The sequence below is a fragment of the Condylura cristata genome, unplaced genomic scaffold (genome assembly GCF_000260355.1).
Source record: "Condylura cristata isolate star-nosed mole 26May11 unplaced genomic scaffold, ConCri1.0 scaffold00035, whole genome shotgun sequence".
Taxonomy (NCBI): domain Eukaryota; kingdom Metazoa; phylum Chordata; class Mammalia; order Eulipotyphla; family Talpidae; genus Condylura; species Condylura cristata.
Window position 1 is genome coordinate 12,736,588 of NW_004567136.1, and position 18,994 is coordinate 12,755,581.

An 18,994-nucleotide genomic window follows, 5' to 3' on the forward strand; every position below is an offset into this window, starting at 1 on the left:
CAGGACGTCGCCCTGCTGTGGGTTAGGTGGTGACTCTGCGAGGCCCCTCACGCTCCCCGGCCGCATTATAAGGTCTTGTGGTTGAGTCTGCAGGGGAGGGTGATGCAGTTGCATTGCAGCTGTTGCAATGGCTCTCAAATACGGAACTCCGTGCTGCGTTTAGTTCCTGTCAGATACTGACACAACGTGCGCCTGGGCAGGCTGGCCTGGCTCTGCTTAAAGCTGCGGCATGAAGCCAGGGTGGGACTAGGATGGGCTTGCGGTGCTCCTGGTGCCTGGGCCGTCGTGAGTGAGTACCGGATGCCCTGGGCACCCTGATCCGTGTTGATCCCGGGACATTTGACCGGCTTTTTGCTGGATCTCAGTGAGTTGTGTCTGACTTCCCCTGAATGACCAGTGTTGTTAGCATTGGGAAGATGTTTTCCCTCAGCTTGACTTGCTGAGCTTTTACACAGACTCGAGCATCAGACCCGATCCTCCCCTGGAGCGGCAGCGTTGTGAGTAAGACGGCGGGCTGGCCGCTTGTCGCTGCAGCTGCTCACGGCGGGAGAAGTCGCCGCTCCGCTGGGCTGGCGGCGTCTTGGTGCGCTGCCAGGCGACCTCGCGTGGGGCCGGCCTGGCTGCTCAGCTCGGAGGCTGTGTGCCCTGTCTGAGCGGTGGCCTCTTACCTCGTGTTTGTCTGCAGCTCAGGGCTCATTGCGGGCGCTGTAAAATATGACACAACAGTATACCTGATTAGCTTTTGCTGAGTTTTGTCAGAATTATAATTTGTTTAATTTGAATTTGATCCTAATTTGAAACTGTGACAGGATGTCATTGTGGGAAGTGGAAAGAGATGAGAAGTTTTGGAGTAAGGTCTGGTTCAGATTCTGGCCTTTGCACGGACCAGCTTTGCGCGGGGTGACTCGGCCCTTCAGCCTCAGTGTCCTCACTGGAAAATGGAAACACACCCCTAAGCGCCCGAGCGTGTCCGAGAGGACTCTCTCTGATCGGCAGTGCCAAACTGGGAGCCAGTGTTGTTTGCTTCGGCCTTTGTTTTTTCTTCTTTTCCTTCCTCCTCCTGATATTTTCTCACCCCACTCAGAATAAAACCTTTGTTCCTTCTGTGAACCAGAATGTGCCGGTGAGGTCTGCGCTCTGTGTGACTCTCAGCCCTCATTTCATAACGTTTTCCGCATTCTCACAGATTCTCTGCGGAACACTGCCTGCAGCCACGCAGGCTACCCGGGGGTCTTGCTCTGACTCCACATGCTGGCCGCTTGTCGCTGCCACACAGACATCTTCTCCATCTCGGCAGTGTTCTTGCTCATATTTCTAAAAGTCAGAATGCCCATTTCCAGAAAAAGAAGTCTAGTGTGCCTCAGTTTGCCCAAATGTTCAACAGATATCCATGCAGTATCTAGATGTCTACAGAAGACCACATTCCAGGTGGAAGGTACAAAGCATGCCGTCTGTAGTGTTCCTTTTCAGCGGGCTTTGGAGACATTTCACTGATAGCAGGAAAAAACCTATATTAATACTTGGAAGCAAGTATTTATATACTGAGAAATAGCACATTTAAATTGCTTCCTAGGTGACCTAATTCCCTCCTAGTCCTTAAGATTTTGACTTGCACTTTCAGCTTGTACAGAATATGTTAAAATTCCATATATTTCTATACTTTGAGTTCTGTATATTCGTATATGTGTAAACACACACATAAATAAACATAAAGAATTAAAAAATGTACAAACTAAAATTACAGCCTCTATCTATCTATCTATACACACACACTGTAAATATCTTCTGGGATCTTTGTGTATATATGCCCTTTTAGAGTTAATTTGAACATGATTTTGCTGGTTAAGGTTGCATGTCCAGGGAATACCTCTTAGTGGTTTTAAAGAAAACATTACCTAAAGGAATACTTTTAGCTTTTCCTTCAGCTTATTAATCCATGTAAGTTACTATGTTAAATTGTTCTGGAATAAATCACTCGGAATGAATTTTTAAAATTGTATTTTAAAATATAATTGTTTTGATCTCTTCCCTGAACATTGGCCTTGTGCTTGGAAGACTGAAAAAGCTGTGAGAAGTTGGCTGCTGCTTTGCAGTGTTTATTATGAACTGTGGCCAATTCCCAGCATCACACTGGATTCTGGAAATTACGTCAGTAACTTCCAGATGTTTGCAATGACATGACTGTTCAGTAGATATTTGGATGCTTTTGATTTGATAAGAAGAGTAATAATATTGGTTGGGGCCAGCCTTTTAAAGCCCTCCTGAAGATCACTGAGTTGGTCTTCAGCTTTGTCCAGGCTTGTGAGGGGCAGGGTGAGCCCCAGAGACTTATAGGTACTGGCCGCGTGTGCTGCGTGCCGGTCTGGCTGTGACCTTCCCCTGCCCCCACCGCGTCCCTGCTGTCCGAGGGCCGAGGCAGCCCCCCTGTTGATAGAGCCACAGACTTACCTCAGCGCCTTTCTGCCTACTCTGTGTCACTGGTCTGTCTGTGTTTGCAACATATACTTTGGGGATTTTTATCTTGTAAATTTCCATTTTTTCCCTAGTAATTCATCATTTTTATTTCTGTGCTGAATTGGAAATCTTAAAAAAAGTGGTCATTCATAAATTAGAATTTTCCTCTTTGACCCACTCTAGCTTTTGTACCAAACTGCTATGAGGGAGAGCAGAGCCTGCTGCTATTTCTGTAAGGCAGACTAGAAGAGAGCTTGGAAAGAAGTCTAGCTAGCCTGGGAATGAGACATTGCTCTTTTATGTTGATTTGTTCTGTCTACACTCCTGAGTGATCTTCTTAATAATTGGGTTATGAACAGTGTTGAATCAATGGGTTATATATAAAACACCTGAAATTATTAGAAGCTTATTGGATTTTTAAATATGGGCTTCTTTCTAAGGTGACTTTCTTGTGCCTCCCCAGACTGATGAACACAACCCACTTTGTCCTGTCTGAACTGGGAGGGTGAGTTTATGGAATGAAAACTTCAGTTACTGGTTTCTGTAGAGAAGAACTCACTTACCCACAGAACCACAGACTCTTACCCAGTGCTCCCTTCCACTGGAGCTTAGTCCTTCATCTTCTTGTTGTCACCTGCTCTTCAGAAATAAGTCTGGAGAAACGGGACATGGATGTGCATCCTTTAGTTAGGTGGGTAAACACACAGCTTTGCTGTTTGATTTTGTTTCTGCTTTTGCGCCCTGAGAAAGCTATAGAAACATTTGAGATTTTCATCAGTTTGAAATTATTTTATTTAGTGGTGTTCTTCCCAAATTTCAGGTGGTGGTATAGCATTCTCATTCCCCAGCCTAGAATTGGATTTGGGTCAACAGCGGATCGTGTTATTCTTTTTAAAATAATCCTCACGTGCCTATGCTTCTCTGATAAAGCACTTCATGTACGGAGAACACGAGGTAATTATTAAGCCAGGAACTCGCGGGAAAGGCTTCTGCTAGGGCACCCTTCGGAGGGTTCCTACAGACGCCCGCCCATGCTTTCCACCTAAAGCAGGGCAGCAGGGGCTCTCGGGGCGGCCTTGGGGTCAGTCCCAGCTCTGGCAGGGGCCCCGCACTGCCTTTGTGGGGTCGCTGTTCTCCCTCTTTAGTTGCCAGAGAAACTTCGTGAAGGGGCATTTAACATCTTGATAGGGATCATGATAACCAGGTGGAAGAGATTAAGTACCTAGCCCAAGTTCTCACTGCTCATAAGTGGTCAGGTTTTCTGTTTGAAATCAGATGATCGATGTGTTATCCTTCATGTGAGTAGAATGTGTGATTAGTTTTGGGAACATCTGGGCAGTGAGAATCTTGATAAATGGTTCTGTGTTGTTGTGTTTCAGTTTCTGGTCTCTTAATTGCAGTAGCACTTCTTGGAAGGGGCCACACAGAGGTTAAGTGAAATAGAGCCTGCCAAGCTGCCGTGTCCCCGTAGGCCCCGGGATAGTGCTGCTCTCTTCCTTTCCTTAAGTAAATGGCAATCATAGGTGAGTGAGAGCTGCTGTCTCTGCCTTTTCAAAAAACTAACATTTTTATATCTACCCTTTTCTTTTGAGAAACTTTTTGAACTCATAAGACAGATAGTAGGAGAGTCTCTTCATCTGCATTCACCTGTTGACGTTTTTTTATAGTTGCCTTATCTTGGTGTTTTCTAAAAGTTTTTGTGTATTACTCGTTTATATCCGTCTTCATTTTGTACATTTTTTCATTCGATTGTACTCCCTGTGGACTTCTTCCCATCACCGGTTCACTCACCCCTGTGTCATCGCCGTAGTCCTGTGCTCTCTTCCCACCCCAGTTTTGATCCCATTCCTCTCTCTGCCCGCCCCGCACCCCTTCCCTCCACCCCCGGCAGAATGTCCCTGGCTTATGGTTGTCCTTTGATTTTGTTTTTACTTTACTACAGTTGTTTTTATTCCCCCCGATCTCTTAACACTCTCATATGAGTGAGACTATCCGGTATTTTTCTTTTTCCTTCTGGCTTATCTCACTGAGCATGGTCCCTTCCAGCTCCACCCATGTGGCTGCAAAAGGCCTGAGTTCATCTTTTTTGACTGCTGAGTAATAGCAGTCCATTGTGTATACGTACCACCTCTTCTTGATCCAGTCATCGATGATGGGGCATTTGGGCTGATTCCACATCTTACCTATACGATGCTCGTGCTCAGTGACTGACTCTGACAGCTACAGTGTTAGAGGGACATGCTGAAATAGTTAAAAATAGAGAAGCGCTCTCTCCACGACCACCGCAGGGCGCTCAGTGAAGCGGCGTGACGCGCCTCGGCAGAGGGGCATCACGGGCACGCAGTTCCTGCCCGCGTTTCAGCCCCGTGCCCAGCGCTGTCCTTTGGAACAATGGTTTTTCATCCTGACCTGGGTCACACACCAGATTTAGTTGTCAGGACTTTTTCATCTCCTTTCCAACTTTACCTTTTAATCGCTTACTGTCCACTTTTTGGGATTATACTAGAGTGACTTCTTTAGGCTTTCTGACCCGTCACAGAGAGTACATTCTTAGTCACCTCACGCATTTGTAAACATCTTGAGAAAAACAGGGGGACTATCCCTACTCTTCTGCTCAGGCAGGCCCCCACGTGGGCTGAGCAGCAAGCTTTCAGAACTGCCCTGGAGCTGGGCTGGGAACTCTGGCTCAAAGCTGGGCTGCCCAAGAGTGATTGGAAGCAATTAGAAGATGATGGAGAGTTTCAATACAACGAATTGTCGTACTGGCCTTTTCTACCTTGCAGTCTGTCCTGGGATGGGACTGAACGTGACAAGCTGAGACTCTAAAGAGCCCTGTACTGTCTGCTGTGGCTGCAGTGAAGTGATACACGGCCACGATTAGCAGGGAGACCACGTGCCTTCCTTAGTGTGGTGGTGGGGTCCTCCCTGGGGTGAGCAGCATGAGTGGGTGGAGCTCTCAGGCCTCCCGCAGCCTTGCAGACCACCTCCTCTGCATCTCTGCTCCCGATTGTGGAAAGCCTCATCTGAGACTGGTCCCTCGTCATGCACCAACTGAAGCCACCAGAATGTCAAGTGCCGCTGTGGGTGTGCTCTGTTCAGCCAGGCTTGAATTGGTCACAGGAAAGTCTTTGGGGATGTTTCTAAGGTAAATTTTAGATCCACAGGCATATTTCTCTCCGTGGTAGAGATCCAAGGTTAAGGGCAAAAGTACTCCCTGCCTGTAGACATAGGAAGGGCTTCCACACGGGGTTGCTGGGTGCGTGTAGCAGTCCAGGAGACAGAACAAGGGAAACGGCGTGAGCGCGGCGGACATGCGCACAGCCTGGGCCTCAGCTGTGCCTGGGCTTCCGGGGACCCTCACCGCACCCCCCGCAGGGCAGCGGTGGGCTCTGCCTGCCCTCCGGAGCAGCTCTGTTTGTGCGCCGTGCTTGACACTGAAGGCCAGCCTCAGGTGCGGTGTGCCAGGACGCCTGCCCTGAGGCTTCCTGCCGCTTCACGGGGAGCCTCAGGCTTCCCTTCTTCACTCGCTGGCTCTCGGGAGCCCAGTGCTCTGCGAACAGAGGCAGCTGTTGACACCGAGTCGAGCAGGGCACCTGGCGGCGCACGCAGGCGGTTTGGAGTTGCTGGTCCATTTGAAGCAGCTGTGCTGCGACACTGCCTTTTATACTGTTATGCCTTCTAAGATGTGGCTTTAAAGTGTGAAATCAGATACCTTTTGGTTAACGCTGTCAGCACTGTGTCACAGCTAAATGCACAGCACTTGCCCCCCTTCTTAGTGACAGCTAACAGGGTGGTACTTAGCAAGCAATAGCAATACAACCGATGGAAGGTTTAGCGTGTAGGATGCCGCACTTCTTCGGGCAAGACTCCCACCAGGTTTTCTCCTGCCGTTTGTTTCCACGCCGGGGACAGTGGCACCGCAAAGCCACACTGGCTGTAACAGCAGCGTTGTTTGACCTCAGGTGTCCCGCTCGTCCTGTAGCCCTGCGCCCAGCAGTGTCTTGCGTGTACTGATACAGGTGTCCTGTCAGGTTTCTTTGGTGATTTTCCACGATTTCTTTGAAAGACTGGGAAGAAGGACCATAAGAACAAGATTCTAGTTAGGAATAATTAGCCAAAAAAGGGAGGAAATTCATTTCTTGATTTCAAGAGAAAACTAAATTATGCAGAAAGAGAAGTCGTAGCATTTCTAGGTGCTTACCGATGTTGACACTAAACACACTGATGCATCCAAACTCAGGACTCTGGGGAGAAAGGAGTGCGGTTTGCTTTGGCTTTTGGCTTTGCAGGGGGAGAGGAGTGAGCTCAGTCAACACCTACAGGCTTTGTTGGGAAGTCACTTTTAATTCCTCTTCCTCCTCAGCTCCCTCTTTCTCATCCGTGTGTCTGTCTATACCTGTCTCTTCTTTATCAATGTGCAGTTTATGTATGAAATTATAGCCCCCAAATGTTAGGCCAGAGTTGTCATTTGTTACCTAGTTGGAAAGAAAGAAGGATACAGAAAAATTCTGCTCTCTTCTTTCTGTATTCTATATTGACTTTTGCTCTTAAACCTTCAGTAAATTGCAAGGGAACCCACGTTACTTGGGATGACAAGGGTTTCATTCATGGGGATCGCGTTGGGGTTGTTGCTGCCTTTGGAAATTGGGGAACATGAAAGGGTTTTGAAGTTGGAGAAAGCCCACTGGACACCCCAGAAGAAGTGAGGAGAAGAGCGTGAGCCAAGAGAGCGGAGGGTGGATAGGATCGCTCTCCAGAGACGTCAAGGTGAGGATGCATTTTGAAAAGAGAAGCAAGCCATCATTCAAAGTTCCAGAAAACTCAGGGATGATGGAGACTGGCTGTGAGGATTCCCTCAGCGGCAGAGGCCTGCCTTGGCACTGCTGTCAGGGTGCCAGGGGGTAGAGGGAGGACGCCGGAAGGTGGTTCCTTGGTTTGCCCCAGGGTCTCTCAGCCTCAGCGCCAAAGACTGTGGGTTCTGAAGAGCCTTTGTTACAGCGAAGTGTCCGGCACGGTATAAACTGCCACACCCCAGCTCCCTCTGGTTACGGCAGCCCTGTCTGCCGGCTCTGTCCTCCCACGGGTGCGGACCCAGCCGGGGCAGATGGGAAGCCACAGACCTCCGGGGATGCCCATGACCGGCCGCCTCAGGAAGGGACCATGACTCACGGAATGCAGAAGAGGCTGCTTAACTCTTGAAATCCGTGCCGAAGTGCAGTGACTGAGTACGGGTGTGCAGCCGCCTCTGTGTGCCTACCCCTGTTGGCGACACTCGAGTCTTTCAGCTGGCGTGAAACTCACAGACTGTGAGCTGCATCCGGCAGGCATTGTAGGCGCAGGTGCGCCTTCCCGGGGCAGACGCAGAGCTGGGGTGCTGTGGGCTGTAAGAGCAGAGGTCCGTTTGCCTTGTTTACATCTGTGGGCTTGGAGCAGTGCGCAGTTCAGCAGCGAGACCGTGTAAGAAAGTTCACGTTTTGAAGGGAGGCCTGTCGAGAAATGCCCTTAGGTACCTCTGCCTGAGTCCGCTGTTTGTGCAACTGGTGTGTTTATATGGATGTGACTGAGCAAAGTTAATTGTTTTTTTTTTTTTTTAATTAAAAAAAAAATAGCTTGAAGTTCTTGGAAACAAGTGCTTCCTTCCAAACAGGATTTGATGATTCCATCGCACAGTGATGCAGTGGAATGCAGGGTGATGGTGGTGTAGTGCCCGCTCACTGTACCCTTACCCCTAAGAATTTTGAGGGTCCTCCCTCCCCTTGTTACAGAAGTTGCAGCATCTCCCTGTGTGGACTGGATGGCTAGTTCTCTCCTCCCCGACAGAGCCCACTGCCGTTATCACATGGGATCCCCTGTCTTTAAGGCTACTGCTTCACAGCCTTGCTTCTACTCAGACCAAGCCAAAAGCATCTTCCTTCCTTTTCCTTGTTGTTTGCTTATTAGCAAATCTTGCTCAAGACCAGCCTTGGGGAGGACACCTTCAGTTTTCATTGAATCCATTTGTGGCTTCATAGGAGGATGGAGCAATTAGTTCTGTGTCTGAATCACTGAGGAAAAGCACAAAATTTCTGCTGCGGAGCCTCAGAGAGCAGTCAGGTCAGAGTTCACAGGTGAATTGAGGATTATGCCTGTCCCAGAGGCAGGACGTGTGCTCTGTATGTATTAACCAGAATTTGCTTGTCTGCAGGGAGAACGCTGGAGAGCCAGACTCCTGGAGCACCTTATCCTATGAGATTCCTTGTGGAGACTGTTCTGTGAGGCACCATCGAGAGTTAGACATCTATACGCTAACCTCTGAGTCCGAATTGCGGCATGAACCCCCATTGCCTGGAGACCCTTGCACTGGCCACATTTCTAAACTTAAGAACATTCAGCAGCAGCTAACGGTAAGGACCATCCATCTCCAGGCCTCTGTGCTCTCAGCCCTTCCCCAGTGACCTTCACTGTGATTAAAACATGAAATGCTTCCCTCGCGGGTTGTGGGAGCTGCCAGGGCGCATTCGCAGTTAGGTGTTAGCACTGGTTAGGACTGACCCTCGGTTGTAGCAGCGGGGACTGCCGGGATTGGAGATAATGAAAGGTACATGTACACATTGCTGGTGCAGAAATAGGTGATAACTAGAGCTACATTTTCCTGGTATAAAAGAAAACGCGTCTGTTTGCTTAACTTTGTAAAATGAAATTTGCAAGATAGCTTCCGAGACTGTTGCTAAAAACAAGAACCCAATTTCTTCAGAAAGAAAGCCTTTTCACAGTTACTTCAGTGAGCGATGATAGTGTTATTACATCTAAATCGAAAGTCACACGGTCGAAAGATCACTAAATAAATATATACATACATAAATAAATAGCTTTATAATTCACTCAAGCCTTCAAGACAAAGTTGTTGTCAGACATAAAAACATTACAGGTTCCTGGCGGCATTTGTCATGGAGAATGTAAGTATCACATGGGTACATCTTCCTTGGCCACAACATCTGAAAGGCTAAATTTAGATAATTTTCCACGCAGTTTACTTCAGAACTGATTTGATTTGGGAATATCTTGCAAGTAATTTCATTTCAGGTCAGGTAGGGTCAGTTCCAGAGGCTTCTTTGGGAGCTCTGTATTTGAGGGCAGTGGCCAACACGCTTCATAGAAAGGCGGACAGATGTGTGTGCCGGGCCTTGGAGTCCTGCTTGCTCTAGCACTAGGACAGGCGTCTTTCTGTTCCCCCTGGCTGGGCTTTCAGAAGCCAGATGCCCCTTTAGAGTGCTATTTGGGAGGTGAATGACAGTACGCTTGAAAACAGGCGTTTGCAGGGGCCCAAGCTCCCAGCAAGATAGGAGGAAGCCAATGGCTGGAAACCATGAGAAATTAAAAGTGTGCAAGGATGGGTATGTCTGGAGCCTCTAAAAATGTCCAGGCCACCCAGCTCATTCCCCCAGGCTGACCCTTCTTGAGATGTGATGGCCTGTCCTCATCCTTTGTGGAAGATGAGCTAAGCAGGAAAGGAGCACATTGATCGGAATACTCCGAGCACTGCAGCACAAAGGCTTGAGCGAAGCTCTCTCCGTGTACTCGCGCACAGGCCTTCAGCGTGCATAGTGCATGTGCGCGTGACGGGCTCTCAGCAGTCAGCGCGTAGACAGGAGTAGTCTGAGCACGGGTGTTGCAGGCACTCGGTGTGTTCACTGAGCGAATGTAGCTTAGAGGGTGAGGAGAGTGGTGAGGAGCAGCATCTTTGGCGTGCTGAACAAGTAGTACTGCTCTAAAAAATCGAGGTATTTTAATACAAAGGCAATCAGATCAACTGGTTTGTTTTTCCTTATTTTTCTAAATCTTGTCCACATGTACAGGGAATCTTTGCAAATTTTTAACCCTCCGTTTTACTTACTTATTTTTGACTTATTATAAATGCCTTAAACATTTCGCTGGGTTCTTTATAGTTGACATGTACGTAACAGTGCACCCGGTTATCTTGATCATTCCTGTGTGGCTGGTTATTTGTTTGCATTAAGAAAAGCAGACAGACTCTAAAACAGCCAGAAGTGTTTTTGAGGCGCAGAGTAGTGTCCTAAGCCATGTCCATCTGCGAGTCAGCGAGAGTCCGCGCTCACAGTCTGGTCGGTTCTCACTGATTATTCAGCCTCAGACGGACAGCACAGGGATAGTTTCATCCAAAAGTGAAAGAACACGGTGTGCTGCCCCTGGGTCTGTGACTCCTTTGCCAAATGCTGGCTTGGATGGGCCTGTTGTGGGGACGCCGGGTTGCCCGGTGACGCTCGGAGGGTTTGTGGCCCGGAGTCCCGGCCTGTGCCCTGGTCGCCAGAGCTGCCCAGGCTTCGACCTGTGCGTGAGGCGGGATGGGAGCAGCCTCCCCCGCTGAAGCCCCTTTTAAAAATACGTTTCTTAGCTGCTCATTTGAAAATAGTTTCCGTACTTTAAAAAATAAGGATTTTGTGGCTTAATTTTAATCTGTTTTCTCAAATAAGTTCCTGATACAGAAAATGGCCATCTCGTGTATTCATTGACAGTTCATTCCAGCTGTGAGGGCAGAAAGCGGTATCAGGAGGGGGCAGTGCTGGTTCGTGTTTATGTCAAGATTCACTTTGTGCGACTTCAGAGGGCCGGATGGCAGTGAGTCTGTCCAGCAGGGTCTTTGCTTCTAGGCTTTAGCAACATGTTTTCCCAGAGACAGTTTTTAAAATGCATCTTTTACTTCTTCCAGAAAACAAACTTGAAGCAGGTGGACAGTGTTCTGCCCTCAGTGGTGACAGCGCTGGGTCCTTCATGTCTACCCAGCGGCCCAGCAGCAGACGGCCAGTGTCGGCCCCACACATCAGAGCCCACAGCCAGCCTTCCGCTTTCTCTTGAAGACTCTGAGAGCTTTCCAGGCTGCCCGGGGAGCCCAGCTGAGCACATTGGACAATCCCCTGACGTCTCAAGCGTGCATAGGGAGAATACAGGCTGTTCCTGTCGGAAGGACAGTAGAGGCATGGAAAGCACAGGGGAAGAAGCAGAGCTGACACCACCGGTGGCCTCTGGCGCTCTGTCCGATCCCCGCGGAGGGGCAGAGCACACGGGAGGCCTCCTGCCCTGCAGAATCAGCAGCGCAGGGGTGGGCACAGACTCCTCTGTAGAGGCCACAGACCAGGAGTCTCCAAGCAGGCGCGACAGTGTTCTGCGGGGGGCCCCGTTGGGGGAGCCAGGCACGGCCCTGCCTTGGTCTGTAGGGCCAGTCGCCCATCCTGCCTCAGAGAGCACGGGGGCAGCAGCAGAGTCTGGGCTCGGGAGCGCAGAGGCCGCCGGCCCGGGGACTGCCCTGCAGAGCCACAGCGCATCTGGGGCCCCTGGCGTCCCGGTCCCAGAGGGGCCTGCCGGTGTCCTCGGCGCCGTCTCTGCTGCTGCTGTCCGGGGTGGTACCAGCCCCGCCAAGTCTTCACTTGCGCTTACCTTCACTGAGAAGGCTGAAACTTCGGGAAGTGGCGAGGAGAACGATGCCGCCCTGGGAGGTCCAGATGTCCTGGGGATGGTGCCTGCTGCAGAAGCCGGGACTTCAGACGGGTCTGAAGCTGACTCTTCCTCAGTACGTGTGTGCGAGGTGACGTCAGCCTGCAGTTTGACCTGTCCCGGGCCGGAAACAGATGTGAGGCCGCGCCAGGAATGGGCGGTGAGTCCAGCTCACAGTCAGAGCCAAACGAGCACATTTCCCACAGGATCCGCAGCGGAGCAGGACGAACTTCCCGTGGCGGCTGCGTGCCCCCAGAGCTCGGTCACTCCTAGGGGTGCGCTGGCCACAGAGCCGCGTGATGGCCCCACGCCCCCGCCTGCACGTGACCCCCCGGAGCCGCCCGGCACACAGCGCCTGCCCGCTGCCGTCTGCGCGCGAGAGCCGCAGGCCTCTGCGGCCGCCCATGGCCGTGGGGGGGCTCCGCAGCTGCCTGAGCGCTGCTGTCCCCGTGGAGCTGTGGGTGCAGAGGGCGAAGATGGGAAACTGGAAGCATTTAAGGAGGCTCCACATCCACATCCCGCTTTGCCCCAAACTGAGAAAGAGCTGGTACCAGGCCAGGCAGTGACATCAGACAGGGCTTTCTCGCTGGCAGGCGGTGCTGGCGGTGAATCAGTAACCAGAGATGACGCGCTTTCTTTTGTCCCCTCCCTGAAAGAAAAGGGAATAGCAACTCCTGAACAGCACACAGCTGCAGGCTGTAGAGGAGGCCCCGGCGGAGATCGCCCCGGCGGAGGCCAGCAGCTGCTAGACGCCCGGGCGGCAGGCCTCTCGGCTGCCCTTGACCTCCAGCCCGGCATGGGGAACGCCAGCCCCACAAGACTTGCGGGGGAGCAGCAGGCGCCCTGCCTCTCAGCAGCCCCTGCGCGTCCGAGCCTTGAGGGCAGTGCTGACTCTTCCTTCCTGCCTGCGGGGAAGGCCACCTTGGTCGCGGATTCCATTTTGGCCGAGGACGGAAAAAATCTGGTGGTTTCAGAGAGCGCTGCAGCTCAGGGGCAAGACGGCAAGGACAGAACAGCGACTTCTTCCTCCCCGAAGGAGGCCCCTCTCTCTTCAGGAGCTCTGCTGGAGCAGCAGACAGCACCTTCTGGACCGGAGGCCCCAGGACGCCTCGGAGAACCCGCCGCAGCCGCCTGCGCTGCGGACAGAGCGCTTCACAGCCACTTCCCAGGCACACCCTTGGCCTGTGCTTACCCAGAAGCTGCGCGGAAGCAGGAAGCGGCCCCACCAGCTCCACAGCTGCCTGGAGGTGGGGCTGCACTGAGCCTGGTGCCACCAGGAGCAAGCCTGGCTGTCAGCTGCGGCCTAGAGGTCTCGGGGCTGTCAGCTGGGCCTGCCACACAGAACAGCACCCCTCCGTTGCCAGCTCTGTTACCAGATGGGTCAGAGGCTCTCAAGAGCCACCCGTCATTTGCTTTGGATGTGGGTGCGAAAGGCACTCAGAACCTGGGGCAGAGCTGTGCCTGGGAGGTGAGCGGAGACGCGTGGGACGGGGCTGCGGCCGACAGGCCACCAGGGCCAGCCGGGGCCAGAAGGCGGAGCGAGTCACACAGCACCTGGGACCCCATGGCTCCAGAGCACCTGCTGAGCCAGGAGGAGAGCACGCACTGGGGTGTGCCAGGAGCACCCCCTGACAGAGGTGTGATTGACCAGGCTGCTGCAGCCCCTGGAATGGTGCCTCTCTGTGGGAAGAGCGAGAACCTGGAGGGAGCCCTACCCTGTTGTCACCTGGGCAGCCCCAAAGAGGTACAGGTGGAGCCCAGCGACAGGGGAGCCCAGCACCCCCCTCTACAGCCTGCTGCCCAGCAGCCTCGCACTGAGCCAGGGCTCTCAAAGAGTGCAGCTGACCAGACCCCCCTCGGGGAGGGCAGGGCCCTCCCGCCACCCGGCACCGACTCTGCCACCGCCAAGCCTTGGCCTCAGCACGCTGATGCCATCGAGGAGGCTGCCAGTCGCATCGTGGATGCCGTCATAGAGAGAGTCAAGGCCTCTGGAGTGCTGATCACCAAGGCAGGCAGCCATCACGAGCCGCAGTCCAGTGCCCGGGACTTGGCGGGGGCCTCTGCAGGCCACGTGGGTGCCGGCCTGCTTGGGGACACCCCAGGTGAGGGCATCACCCACAAGGAAGCCCCCGGTGCCCTGGCAGGATATAGTGCAGGAAGGGAGGAGCCAGAGCGACTTACTGCATCTGTTCAAGGAGCTGGGCCGGCAGCAGGTAAGCAAAGTAGAACCCAAATTCACCTTTTGAGAGTCAGGTTCCCTCCCGAGTCTCTGCTCTTGGCTGGTAGAAAGACAGGATCTTCGTGGCTGAGCAGTCTTGCTCTTGGTGGGTAGATGGCCAGTGGTGCATCACTACCCCTGAGAGCACGTCATCTTGCAGGCAGAATTGCTTCCTGTCATGTCCACTCCTGGCTGCAGTGCTCACATCCGAACTGTTCTCTGACACACCAGGACCACTGGCCCTGCCTGGGTCTCAGGTGCTCCGTAGTGGTCAGGGCACCAGGTGTGTGTGTCTGTCCCCACGGCTAAATCCTCTCCAGCTGTGGCAGACAGTGTGAAATGGGCTCCATAGAGAGAGCCTGGAGCTCTCTCTATGCCTGCCGGCCTCCTCTGTGTCCTGAGAGACTCTAGAGACCCATATCTCACGCACAGCTCTAGCCTTTGAAGCTTGGCCCACACCCGAGGTGGTGGTGGTGGGGCATCGGCGAGGTGGGGCGCCGCCCTCCTCTTCCCGTCAGAGCAGCAGGTCTCCAGGGCTTCTGGGCAGCCGTCTGGGGCGCTGGGCCCGTGCCGCGTGGGGACAGGAGGCAGGATTTCCGCCCCAGCCCTGTCTGCTGAGCCGCTGTCGGCAGACGTTGCGTCTGCTTATCTGGGTGCAGCAGCTGCAGAGAGCAGATTGCTCACACAGCAGCCCGTCCCATCTGTGGGTAGCCATGGCCAAAGGACACAGCCGCCGCTGTCATGCCGTGAGCCAGGCTCCCTGAGCGGCGCTTCTCGGGGTGGAGGCCGGAGCTGAAGCAGAGCCGACTCGGCCGGCCGGCGCGGCCCCCCGCAGCACTGCCTGGCACCAGGTACTCACAGGCGCCTGTGTCCCCGCTCTGGGAAGCGGTGGCCTCTTCTGTTTTCACTGCTGAGTTTTTTTTTTGCTGTTGTCTCATCTGTGAAATCCTTGTCCCTGTAGTAGGGTAGGTGTCAAGAGTGTGGGGTGGTAAGTGGAGACAGAGCACCAAGTAGGAGGAGGAAGTGGTTGGGGTAAAGAGCAGCTTAATGAACAGTCGTCGTTTTCCCTGACAAAGAGCCCTTAGCCGGTTGTGACCTATTTTCTTTTCCCCAGTTGAGGGATTTAAGAAACCCGAGGTGGTATTTCTTGTGACTTTAGGTTTTCAGTTTTGCTAACGTTCTGAGGGTAGAATGTCTAAGCAGCAGAAGTTGTCAGCTGCTATCTCAGCCTACACAAGAACATCATGGTTTCTAGGAGAACGTACAGCAGGTCTATTTTGGGGGCTGCGGCAGTTGGCATTTCAGAAGGGGTGGCTGTAAGCTGATGCGGGCTGTGTCCTTTTCGTCTGGGTGCTGAGGGTTTGGCCACAGGGCTGGGAGACTCCTCTCCGGCTCCATGGTCAGCGTTTAATTCAAGCGAGTATAAGCTTTTTGAGGTTTACTCCATGGCACTCTGAGAAAAGGAAAAAAACCAGGGAGAATTTCAGAGCTTTGATTTTTAGTAGTACATAAGAAGCAGTAAGGATGTTAAGAAATGATTTTTAAGACCTTAAGGTTTTAGGAAAGAAGACGAGACGTGTGAAGCCTCCACGGTCTCCGAGTGGGGGCTGGTGGGTATGTGTGGGCGACTGACTTGTTCTCCCAAGACAAGTCATAGAGCTCGATGCTCGTGGTGTCTCACCGGAGAGAGAAGTGACCCCGGGCTTTCTCCACAGTAGGCAGGCCGGGGAAAGGCCCTCTCGCCATTGCCTGTGCAAAAAGCACCTGACCATGACCTCAGAGCTGGAGGGCATGTTCTAGGAAGTGTGCACCCTCCTGAAGTCAGCCCGCTGCCCGGGGGCGACACGGGGTAGCTGCTGATCCAGAAGCCCCACGGCCTGCTTCAGTGTTTGCATACTGATGCCTTAGCTGGGGCCCCGGGGACATCCAGACAGAAAACTCAGGGAAAGGGGACTGGGGCCCTTCACCGGGCAAGAGCATGGTGCTGCTCTGTGGGCTGCCCACCCCCGGGGCTCAGCATCACTGTTACCACGGCGACCTGTTGCTGCTTGCCAAGGCACATATTTCCAGTTGATGGCACAGATAGTGGGGTGTGCCAAAGATCACATCCCCAAATAAGTAAAAGCCAACAACAACCAGAGAAGAGCTTACTCTGACTCAGAAGTGTTTGATCAGGGAACCCGGATTCTAAGGGGATTACTTAGATGTTTCTTCTTAGATTTAGTCACATTTATCAACTGTAGACAGCCTTGGTTCTTGGGCAAGGCAACTCGTTTGCCTGTTTTTAAACTGCTACTAAGATTATGTAATTCCAAAGGCAGAGACAGAAGAGTGCAGATCTATAAATGTTCACGTGCCACTGTGTGCCGTTAGAACAGTCTTAAAAAAAAAAAAAAAGATTAGGCATAGATGGAGGCGGGTTTAGAGGATTCGCCAGTGAGAATGGGGAGCAAAACAGGCGGATCTACTGAAATCCACTGCTGAGGGGAGCAGCGGGGAGACAGGAGCGGTCTGCTGCGCCGTGCGGGTGCCTCCTGGCCGGCGGGTTTCGGACTCGGGCCGCAGTGGCCGCGGTAGCGGGATGAGGCTGTCTAACCCCTGGTCGGTACGTGGGTTCTGCAGTGAAGGAGGCTCCGCGCTTGGTGTACGGAGCATTCTCCGGGCGAGCCAGGGCGGTGGCTCGCCTTGGTCAGTGCGAGCTACGGAAACTTCCCCTGGGAAACTGAGTCAGTCGTGCCGCCTGTATGTGGCTTGTCATGGTGAATTTTGGCTCTTCACTCATCAGCTCCTTTAAGAAGTGGTGTGAAAAAACGTAAATTCCCTTCAGACATTATTTTGGCACTTCTGTGTTTCTCGGCCACGTGACGGTCAGATAATACAAACCGCTGCCGTCCTGTGTGTCGAGTGTAATTTTAGAGAAGACTTTTCCCTAAGAAAAGGAGTTGCCACTTTGTGAATATGTTATGGTCTGGGAAGAAGTGAATTTAAACACAAAGTGACACTGGAGCAGTTCGGTCTTTCCACTCTCGGGCAGGGTGTGGTGTCCCTGTACAAACACTTCACCTCTTGCCACTTTGGCGGCGGCAGCTGGACTGCGTGGCTTCGGCCCGCCGGCCGGCCGGCCCTGAAAGGCACGCGTCTGCGTCTCCACATGCCAGCCAGTTCCCCACGCATCAGCTGTTCCGGACAAGTCAGTAGTGAGAATGGATGGTCAGTGGCGTCAGCCGGAGCCCCCTTAGCTCCGCCCACAGGGCGGGGAGACCCAGCAGGTGTGGGGTGCAGAAGGACGTCGCCGAGGGGTCAGAAGTGACGCTGGCATCTAGACACGAGGGACTGCTTTTCCACTTAGGACAAACGCCAACCAAGCCGAACGCACGAGGCCGATGTGTGCGCAGTGAGGCACAGCACTCGCTGTTTCAGATGCGCTTTGTAACCATTACCTTGTTCTCTTCAGAAATGCCAGACACGAAAGCGGAAGACGAAGTGGACTTGCGGGCTAGCTCCAGGCGGAGTCCAGCGTCTGAGGAGGTGGTTGAGGGCAGCAGTGCTGCTCCTGAGCCCCAGGCGAATCCGCAGACGCAGGCGGTGAGTGGAGCCGCGTTTATTTCAGCACAGAAGGTCCCAGCCGGGTCTGCTGGGCCTGCTTTGCAGTATGGTTTCTTTCTGTGTTGGAGATTGTTGTTGTCGTCATTCTCTCTCTCTCTCTCTCTCTCTCTCTCTCTCTCTCTCTCTCTCTCTCTCTCTCTCTCTCTCTCTCTCTCTCTCTCTCTCACACACACACACACACACACTCCACCCCACCCCCACCCCCCCGCAAACATAGGTTGTTCTAGTGAAGCCTTCCAAAATGGCATGCACCTCGCAGTCGAAGTTTGGAGAGTAGGGTAAAAAAGATTTTCCCTGTGAGCACAAAACCTCAATTTTCATCATTTAATGTGTCACAAAATAAGAATTAACCACAAAAAGGGATTTCTTGACCTTTCTTATACCCAAATTCTTCTTTCTTTAAATAGAAACTGATAGCTGCAAAGGTGAGATTTGGACTTTGAGCTCAGTACTCTAAAATACAAAGAAGGTCATTTGTAGGACAAGAAAAAGCTTCAGTAAGTTTTCTGAATAACGGCTTTATTGGGAGAGCATTCGTAGGCCATGAAAACTACATCCAAGTAAGGTACACAGGTCATTCGTTTTTAAACATTTAGAGTCTTGCAGCCGTCACTGCTGTCTAACCTTAGAGCATCAGCATCACCCCAAAGGAGCCTCATCTCGCTGAGCCTCAGCTCCCGGCGGCCACTGGCTGCAGTGTGGCCTCTGACTTCACGCCTCTGGAACTCACATACATGGAGCCAGACTACCTGTGGTCTTTTGAGACTGGGGTCTTTAGCGTGTTGTAGGGGTCTTCTGTGGGACGTTGGGCAACAGACTTCTCTTTATTGGCATGGACAGCCGTGAGTGTCCGCACTTCCCGCCCGGTGAGTGCTGCTGTGAGGTGCCATGTTTTCCTCCTCTTCACAGACCAGGCGTATTTCCCCAGGTCGCCCGGTAACCCGGTACTTAACATCCAGCAAAACCTCAGAAGTGCTCTCTGACGCGGTCTTGTGGTTCTCTCTCCTATTGTTTATAACTGTCAACTTTTAAACAAGGGCACTTAAATCTGCTGAAAGAATCAGCTTTCAGTTACAAGGTAATGAAAAGAGAACCTTTTGGAAGTTGACCTTCTGGAAATTCAGGTTATTGAAGTAAATCACATTGGCCCTAAAAAACCCATCTGCCGTTTCTGGACTTGGCAGAGCCTGGGCTCTTTGCTCCGCAGAGGGCTGAGTGGTATTTTTC

General features: G+C 52.4%; 1 protein-coding gene across 1 annotated transcript in view; it reads left to right on the forward strand.

Moving 5' to 3' along the window:
* Positions 1–18,994, forward strand: part of AKAP13 (A kinase (PRKA) anchor protein 13) — a 160,348-nt gene that overhangs the window by 50,599 nt on the left and 90,755 nt on the right. The window contains exons 6-8 of the mRNA XM_012732671.1: positions 8,639–8,837; positions 11,162–14,156; positions 17,616–17,746. Coding sequence (XP_012588125.1) covers positions 8,639–8,837; positions 11,162–14,156; positions 17,616–17,746 — 3,325 coding nt within the window. The remainder of the gene's footprint in view (positions 1–8,638; positions 8,838–11,161; positions 14,157–17,615; positions 17,747–18,994) is intronic.